The sequence below is a fragment of the Tenrec ecaudatus genome, chromosome 13, assembly GCF_050624435.1.
Source record: "Tenrec ecaudatus isolate mTenEca1 chromosome 13, mTenEca1.hap1, whole genome shotgun sequence".
Taxonomy (NCBI): Eukaryota; Metazoa; Chordata; class Mammalia; order Afrosoricida; family Tenrecidae; genus Tenrec; species Tenrec ecaudatus.
The window spans coordinates 88,116,973-88,125,348 of record NC_134542.1 but is presented as its reverse complement, the minus strand read 5'-3'; the positions used below and the strand labels follow the sequence as shown (position 1 = coordinate 88,125,348).

The window sequence follows — 8,376 nt, the reverse complement described above, 5'->3', positions numbered from 1 at the left end:
CAAGTGCACCCGAGTCCTCAAAAGGACATCATTTTAACACTGTAATGAGGTTTTGTGCATCGGGGAGGGAGGGGGAGGAAAAAAAGGAAAACGAGCAGATTCTAGGAACGCAAGTGGAAGGCAAATTTTGAGAATGACGAGGGCAACGAATGTGTAAGGGTGCTTTACTCAATTGATGTATGCATGGATTGTGATAAGAGTTGTATGAGCCCTAATAAAAAGATTTATTAAATTAAAAAATAGAGTTCTTGTGCAGTAAATTTGCTGAATACAATAGATCAATCAATTTATTACCTGCTTCTTTCATGAGCGTTGATGGTGGACCCAAGTAAAATGAAATCCCAGACAACTTCAGTTTTTTGTCTGTTTATTATGATACTATTTATTGGTCTAGCTGTAAAGATTTTTACTTTCTTCACATTAAAGTATAGTCCATACAAAGGACTTTAGCCATACTGTGGATACATATACACATATATATTTATTAATAAATCATTTTATTGGGGGTTATTACAGCTCTTATAACAATCCATACATCGATTGTATCAAACACATTTGCACATATGTTGCCATCATCATTTTCAAAACATTTTCTTTCTGCTTGAGTATGGGCATATTTTTGTGGCCCTAGTTGTGTGGTCATTGAAAAGACAAGAAATAAAGAAAACACCAAAATGTATGTCAGAAGAGACTATGCAAACTGCCCCTGAACTAGAGAAGCTAAAGTGAAAGGAGGACATAATGAAAGGGAAAGGCTAAACAGAAGATTTCAAAGGTGCCTGGAGACGGCAAAGCAAAGCATTATATTAAAACGTGTAGGGACAGGAAGTTAGAAGGGAAGAACACATTTGACATTTTCTTTTTTTTTCCCAATGTTGAAAATGCATTAAACATATTTTTATTTTAATGACCACAAAATACTTATTTTTATTTCCAAAGAGACCCAAGAACCCTCAGAGTTTAGCAATTAAAGAAAGACTCAACTTATTATCCTTATTATGTGTGCAAGTAGATATTGTTTGGTAACTTAATTATGATGAAATCATTGAATCTATAAAAGCAAAGGGTAGCTAGAAATGTTTTTATAATTATGGCATGTTAAAGGTACAAGATGTACCTAAAAATAAAATATAGTAATTTGTTGTAATATTTATTTTTGAATTATATTTTCCTTTATGACATATCTTCATTTGATCATTTATAACTATAGCATTTATTATGAAACAAGCATCATCAAATTGAAATATGAACACTTTACAGCTAAACTGTTGAGTGTTAATTTTGTGTGTGGGATCAACAAAAATTTCCATTGGTCATTGAAATAACTAAGTTCACTGGCTTATTTTCTTTGTTGTAGAATATGTGGAATTTTTATTGTAGTCATATGTAGTAAAATTCTTAGTATCCCACATCTAGTTCACCTCATTTTGCTAACATTGTATATGCCACCTTGGCATTCAATCGTTTAAATTATACACATTGACATTTTCAAGCTGAAAAAAACTGAGGAAGAAAAAAGTCAGGCCTTGCATCGAAATATCGAAGGAATCTATGGGCCAAAGATTGAAGGACACAGGAGACAGCAAAAGAAGACAGGAGGGATACAGAGTCACTGAGGACTGGCTGACGTTAGACCATTCAAGAGATAGCAGACGATCAAGAACCGACAGAATTAGAGGAAAGAGGAAAAGCTGCACTCAGGGTATTGGTGAAAAGCAGGATCCAGGAATTGGTGGAATACCAAATGCAATGTTTCTAGGAATGGATATGCTCACTCATCTATGCCCAAACGCTGAAAGACCACTAGTAGATGGCAAGAGATCCATCCTCATGCCCATTCTAAACAAAGGAGGTGCAACACATGCTGGAATGATCTATGTCGTTAATAGCTGTACAAGTAGAATCTCCTTGACGATAATTTTTAAATGGTTGCCGGACTGTGTCCAGGGGAAACAGCTCAATATTTAAGCCAGATTCCGAAGAGAATGTGGAACGAAAGATTTTATTGTTGACATCAGATGGAGCTTAGCTGAAAGCAGAGGTTATCAGAGAATGGGAACTACAAAACACTCAATTCTGCTCATGCAGAACCTTTACATAGACCAAAAGGCAATCATTTGAATGGAGCAAGAGGGTACTGATTGATTTTAAATCAAGGAAGGCATGTATCAGTGTTACGTCCTTGCTTACCCAGTCTGTATCCTTCAGCCTAACGACTCATCCCCTGAAGTTGTTTGATTGAATCTAAAAGTTCTAATAACTCTATCTCCTGCATGCTCCGCTACCATACATAAATGTGTATATTCCTACTCTCCCTCTACCACCAGTTCAGCCTGCCTGTCTATCAAGCATCTGCTTGTAGATCCCCACTGTTTCAGAATTTTGTATTTGCCTCGGTTTCCTTTCTAACCTTGGATTCATCTCTTTGCAAACCTCCCAGTGTCTTCCCTACCTCGTTCATTTTTTCCTAATTCCCTCTTACTGTATACTGCCTTCCCCATTCACCCAAGTTAACACACGTACACTTTCTAGCCTGTGACCTCACACTCTCCCTTCCCCAATTACACACTTTTCCTGACTTCTCCCTGCCCACGCTTGCTTCTCATACTCCTTGACAGCATCTTGGGACAGCAGCTTCTCAATAAATCAATTGCTTGCCCACAAGTCCCTGTCCAAAGCTCTGCTTCTAGGAACCCAAGCTCAAACAGGGAGTTCCAATCTTTTTGTGAGTCTGTTATTATAGCTATTTCTGAGATTACTCTATAACGTGGACACTCATTAACACAGGACACCTTGAGAAATTCATTAACTTTAAGTTGAGGGAGGGCTTGAAATTCAGTCCATAGCATAACTCCAATTAGAACATTTTCAGTTTAATTATTTGTCAACCCATTCTTGGTACTCTTATCTACTCCTAGCAGAACACAATCACCATGAGGACGGGAATTTCCACACTCGGCTCATCTTTCTGTCATTCTAAGCACCTAACATGAGATTTCATACTCAGGAAATGTAGAACAAATGCAATAAAAATAAGTGAAATAGGACCTTGGAATGAATCTATTAAACCAGTCTATAACCGGTATTCAAAAGAACAGCCTTCTGAGAATCTAAGACAGTAGTTAGTTTTAGTGTACACGAGACTCGCACAGTTGACAAAAATGAAAATCGAAGAGTTTTATCCTTCCCACTCTCCACACATATGGAGCATCTACGGAAGGACCGAGCTAAGACATATGAATTTTCATTCTTGTGGCACCAGAGGAGGCCATCAGGTTGTGCTTTGAGAAACACCACTTTAGGTGCTGGTAGCGCTCCTGTAAACATGGTCAATGTTCCTAAAACCTGCCGGACTTTCTGTAAGAAGTGTGGCAAGCACCAGCCGCACAAAGTGACCCAGTACAAGAAGGGCAAAGATTCTCTGTATGCCCAGGGAAAGCGATGGTATGACAGGAAGCAGAGTGGCTATGGTGGGCAGACGAAGCCAATTTTCCGGAAGAAGGCGAAAACAACAAAGAAGATTGTGCTGAGGCTTGAATGTGTTGAGCCCAACTGCAGATCGAAGAGAATGTTGGCTATTAAGCGATGCAAGCATTTTGAACTGGGAGGAGATAAGAAGAGAAAGGGCCAGGTGATCCAGTTCTAAGCTTCATCATGGTTTATTGACAAAACAATAAAAGTTGTCATGTTACATATTAAAAAAAGAGAGAGAGAGAAACACCACTTTAAATGTACTTAAACATGGCAGGAGGCTTTCTATTAACATAACAGCAGGATTTGTCATGGGACATAGTCATGGACATTGTCTCTTACCCACAGCTGTCATTATACAAAAGGCAGGGCAATTTTAGGATCTCACATTTTCAGACTTGTTTTATTGAGATTACTCGGTTAACAAAGACGAACAATGACAAAAAATAATACCTATGGCAAGTTTGTTATTTAAATATATGCCCAACCTCTTCCATGACCTGTCATTAGATGCTTTTAAACATGTCATCATTGTCCCCGGGGCCCTTAGTTATCCCTTCACGCACTATACACGGTGACTTGTGTATCCTCAGGCAACTCACTCTTCCGTCCTTGAAGATAAAGCTAGTGTAACGAGTGCTTTTGAATCGCCTTTGACATAAATGACCTCTGCCACCGGCAAAGCGCTCTTAGAGTGATGTCTGCTCTGGGCAACAATTGCGGCAGCATTACAAATATGTCAGTGAGGGTGGTAACCGAGAAAGACGAGGGGCTCTCCATTCTTCGAAGCAGTGATTTACAATAGACTGCCGTGTGAAGGGCATGGGAAGAGTTTATGATGCAGTCATTCCCAGTTTAATCACATCCCCAAATTCAGCAGGATGAAGACCTCTTGCTGACTCACGTGGTGGCAGCAGCTGACAACCCCAAAATAAGTCAGGCAGCTGTCTGGAGGTCTCTGCTGGATCATAAGGTCCTAGAAATTTTGCAAATACATGAAAAGTAAATGACACTCTTATATAGCCCATGAATGAAACAAAAAAGTCAGCAACTAAACAAGAACAAAAAATAGACATATGAAAACCAAAACGCAATATACCAGAATACAGGGTAGAGTGAAAGCAATGCTCAGATGCGGTGGAAGCACTCACATCCTCACATCACACAGAAGAAAAATCTCAAATCACCAGCCTGATTTTTCACATCCTAAGGAACTAGTAAGAGAAGAATTCATTAAAGCCAACGCCTGTTGAAAGAATTAAAACAAAACAAAAAAAAAAGAATTAAAACAACAAAGATTACAACCAAAATTAATAAACTGAGAATAGAAAATCAGTAGAGACTCAACGAAACAAAAAGTGGTTATTTGAAACGATCAACTAAATTCATACACCTTTATTTAGAATGGATAAGAAAATAAAAAGATGCAAATACCCAGTATCAGAAAAGTGAGAGTATGAATACCAATCTTACAGAGATTTGATGAATTATATAAGAATACTATGAATAAACTTATGACAACAAATTAGTCAGTTAGGTAAAATAGATAAGTTCCTAGAAAACTACAAACTACCCAATTTATTCAAGAAGAAATTTAAAATCTGAGCAGACATAGCTGGACGACAGAAAAGAAGGTGAAGGGAGATATTGGATAGTGTAAGACATGAAAAAAAATTATAAATTATCAAGGCTTCGTGAGGAAGGGAGGATGGGGAGGGAGGGGAAAAATGAGCTGACACTGAGGGCTCAAGTAGAAAGAAAATGTTTTGAGTATGATGATGGCAACAAATGTACAAACGTGCAAAAAATCTTTTTATTGGGGGCTCATACAACTCTTATCACAATCTATACAAACATCCATTGTGTCAAGCACACTTTTACTAAAATGATTTTTTAAGCAAAGAGGTTGAATCAATAATTAAAAACTTTCTTCCAAAAGTAAATGTTGGAAAAGATGGATCCACTTATAAACTCTACCAAATATCTAAAGAATGAACACAAGCCTTTGTCAAATTGATTAAGAAAATTATAAAGGAATGCTTCTTAATTCAATCTGTAAGTCTAGTTTTATCTTTATAAAAATGAATAAAGACACAGGAAAGAAACAGTATTCCTTATGGATGTAAAATTCCCCAACGAAATACTAGCAACCTGAGTCCAACAGTATGTACAAGGATCATTCACCATCAGCCATCTGAAATGTTATCCCAGGAATGAAACACTGGTTCAGTTTTTAAAAATTGATTTAATAAAAACCACGAATACAGAAACCACAAGATTATCTTAATAGGTGCAGATTAGGCATATGACGATATCCAACACCCTTTCCTGATAAAAACACTCACAAAGGAAGAAGAGAATTTCCTTAAGATGACAAGGAGCAATTGTGGAAAAACCCACAGCTAACATCAATCATACTCAATGGTAAATCAAGAAGAAGACAAGGATGGGCGTTTCAGTAGTGTTTTTCAATATTGTACAGTGAATCCTAGGCAGATTAATTATGCACGAAAAATACTAGGCATCCAAATTTGAGAAGAATTACAACTAATTTGATGTAGTAGTTAACGCTTTGGACTTCACTCCCTAAGGTCAGTAGTTCTAAACAATCAACCAGCTCCATGGGAGAAAGACCGGGCTTTCTACTCCCATAGTTAGTCTTAGAAACTTACAGGGGCAGTTCTGCCTTGTCCTATAGGGTAGCTGTGAGTCGGCATCGACTCAGTCGCAGTGAGTTTGATTTGAGTTAATGTCAAATATGTGGTTATTATATATTAAAAATTCTGTAAACATATACACACCCCTAAAATCTACTAGAGTTGATAAACAAGTTTCAGGATACAATACCAAAATGCGAAAATCAGCTGTGCTTCTATATACCAGCAATAAACAATCCAAAAATGTAATTTAGAAAGCAATTTTATTTACAATAACATAAAAAATAAATAATTTTAAATTTAACACACAAAGTAAAATATGTGTACATTGAAATCTATAACAGTGGTAAAAGAAAGTAAAGTAAATATAATTAAATAGAAAGACACCCCATGTTGATAGTTTGCATAATTTAGTATTGTCAAAAATGTCAAGACTTCTTCAAAGATCTCTACAGATTAAATGCAATGCCTATTAAGAGCCTAGTAAGACTTCTTTTTAAGAAATAAAATAACTGATCTTTAAAATTACAAGCAATTATGAGAGGCCCCAAGTAACCAAAACAATCTTACAAATGAAAAACAAACTTGGAGATTCACATTCACTGGTTTTAAAACTTATTCTCAAACGATAACAACCAAACAGTGTGGTGATGCTACAGGACTGGCCATAAAGACCAACGGATTGGGACGGAGGGTCCTGAAGTAAACTTAAATGTGAGGGGCATCCAAAAGGTTTGTGAAAAATAAAATTAAAATGTAATGAAAAATTTCCACAGTCTTTTTAAAGTCACCTTATATTTTTGGTCAATTAATTATTAAGAAAGATATCAAAAGCATTTCCTGGAGAAGAAGTAATTTTTGTTGTTGTTTTCAACAAAATGGTCACATGCAAAAGAATAAAGTCACATCCTATTTCAAGTTACAAAGATTAACTCAGAATGGAACACAGCCTGAATATAAGGACTGAAAATTAAAAGTATTAAAGCAAAACATCAGAGTAAATCTTTATGAATTAAATTGGAAACTACCATATATACTAGTGTATAAGTAGCGTTTTTCAGGATATTTTTAATGTGGTTTTTGTGGTAAAATTAGGTGCCTTGACTGATACTCAGGTCAGCTTATACTTGAGTATACACAGTAATGACATTAAAAGTATCAGACAGAGGAGATATATAAATTTCAGTTTATCAAAATGTAAAACATTTGCTGTGAGATGTTAAGAAAATTTAAAAGACAACCTACATAATAGAAGAAAATATTTTCCATTTCTAAGGTTTTCATATCCAGAATATATAAAGAACTCCAAGACTCAACCCCAAATAGACAATTTAAAAAACAAGTAGAGTTGACTAGCTATTTCTCTAGATAAGTTAGACAAATCATCAGTGAACATATTAGAACATGTTCTTCGCAGTTATTAGGAAATGTAAAACAAAATCATGAGCAATCTGTGGTGGTTACATAATCTGGTGCCAATTTGAGAGGATTTGGAGTGAAGGGGTAGAATCTAGCCTGTCAATCAAGATATAATCAATGAGGCCTCTGTGTGAGAATGGCTATCTCCTGAGAATTCTGGGAACTCCTCTATTTCCTCCTTGGAGGCAGGAGACATTCTCTCAGCTCACTCCCTTGGAGATGCTCAACTGACAAGCCTGACTCCTGTCAAGACATCCCTGAGGAGAAGCCCCATAGACCTGCCCTGATGCAGCCCTGGGAACTGAAGGAGCCATACGGAGACCCTACCAGCATTGAGATCCTTCTACCACCACCGACTTTGCACCCACTGGCCTGTGGTCTTCCTGCATTCAGTATCACTGTAAGTGTGTCTGAAGAGGACTTCATAGATTGGTATCTGACATATGGGCTAATATTGGACTTATGGACTTTATCTGGACTGGATTGGGATACTTTTTTAATGTACAATTACCCTTTATATAAAACTCCCTTTTATACACATTTGAGTGTCCATGAGTTTGTTTCTCTAGTCTACCCAGACTAACATACTACCGTTTCACACTACTAGGATGACTTATGAAACGAAACAAAACAAAGCCTGAAAATATTGCTTGTGAAGTATGAGCCACAAAAAGAAAAAAAATGGTGTAGCTCCTGTGGGGAAAAGTTTATTAAAAGGGTTCAAGTAGAAGGCAAATGTTTTGAGAATGATGATGGCAACAAATGTACATATGTTCTTGACACAATGGCTGTATAGATGGATTGTGATAAGAATTGTACGAGCCTCCAA

The 8,376-nt window shown here is 36.8% G+C and overlaps 1 protein-coding gene across 1 annotated transcript; it reads left to right on the top strand.

Annotated features, from left to right (window-relative positions):
- Positions 1–3,322: 3,322 nt before the first annotated feature.
- Positions 3,323–3,693, top strand: LOC142423892 (large ribosomal subunit protein eL42-like). Its single transcript, XM_075529031.1, has one exon. It carries the CDS (start codon positions 3,326–3,328, stop codon positions 3,644–3,646), a length of 321 nt encoding a protein of 106 aa, XP_075385146.1. The 5' UTR covers positions 3,323–3,325; the 3' UTR covers positions 3,647–3,693.
- Positions 3,694–8,376: the final 4,683 nt, after the last annotated feature.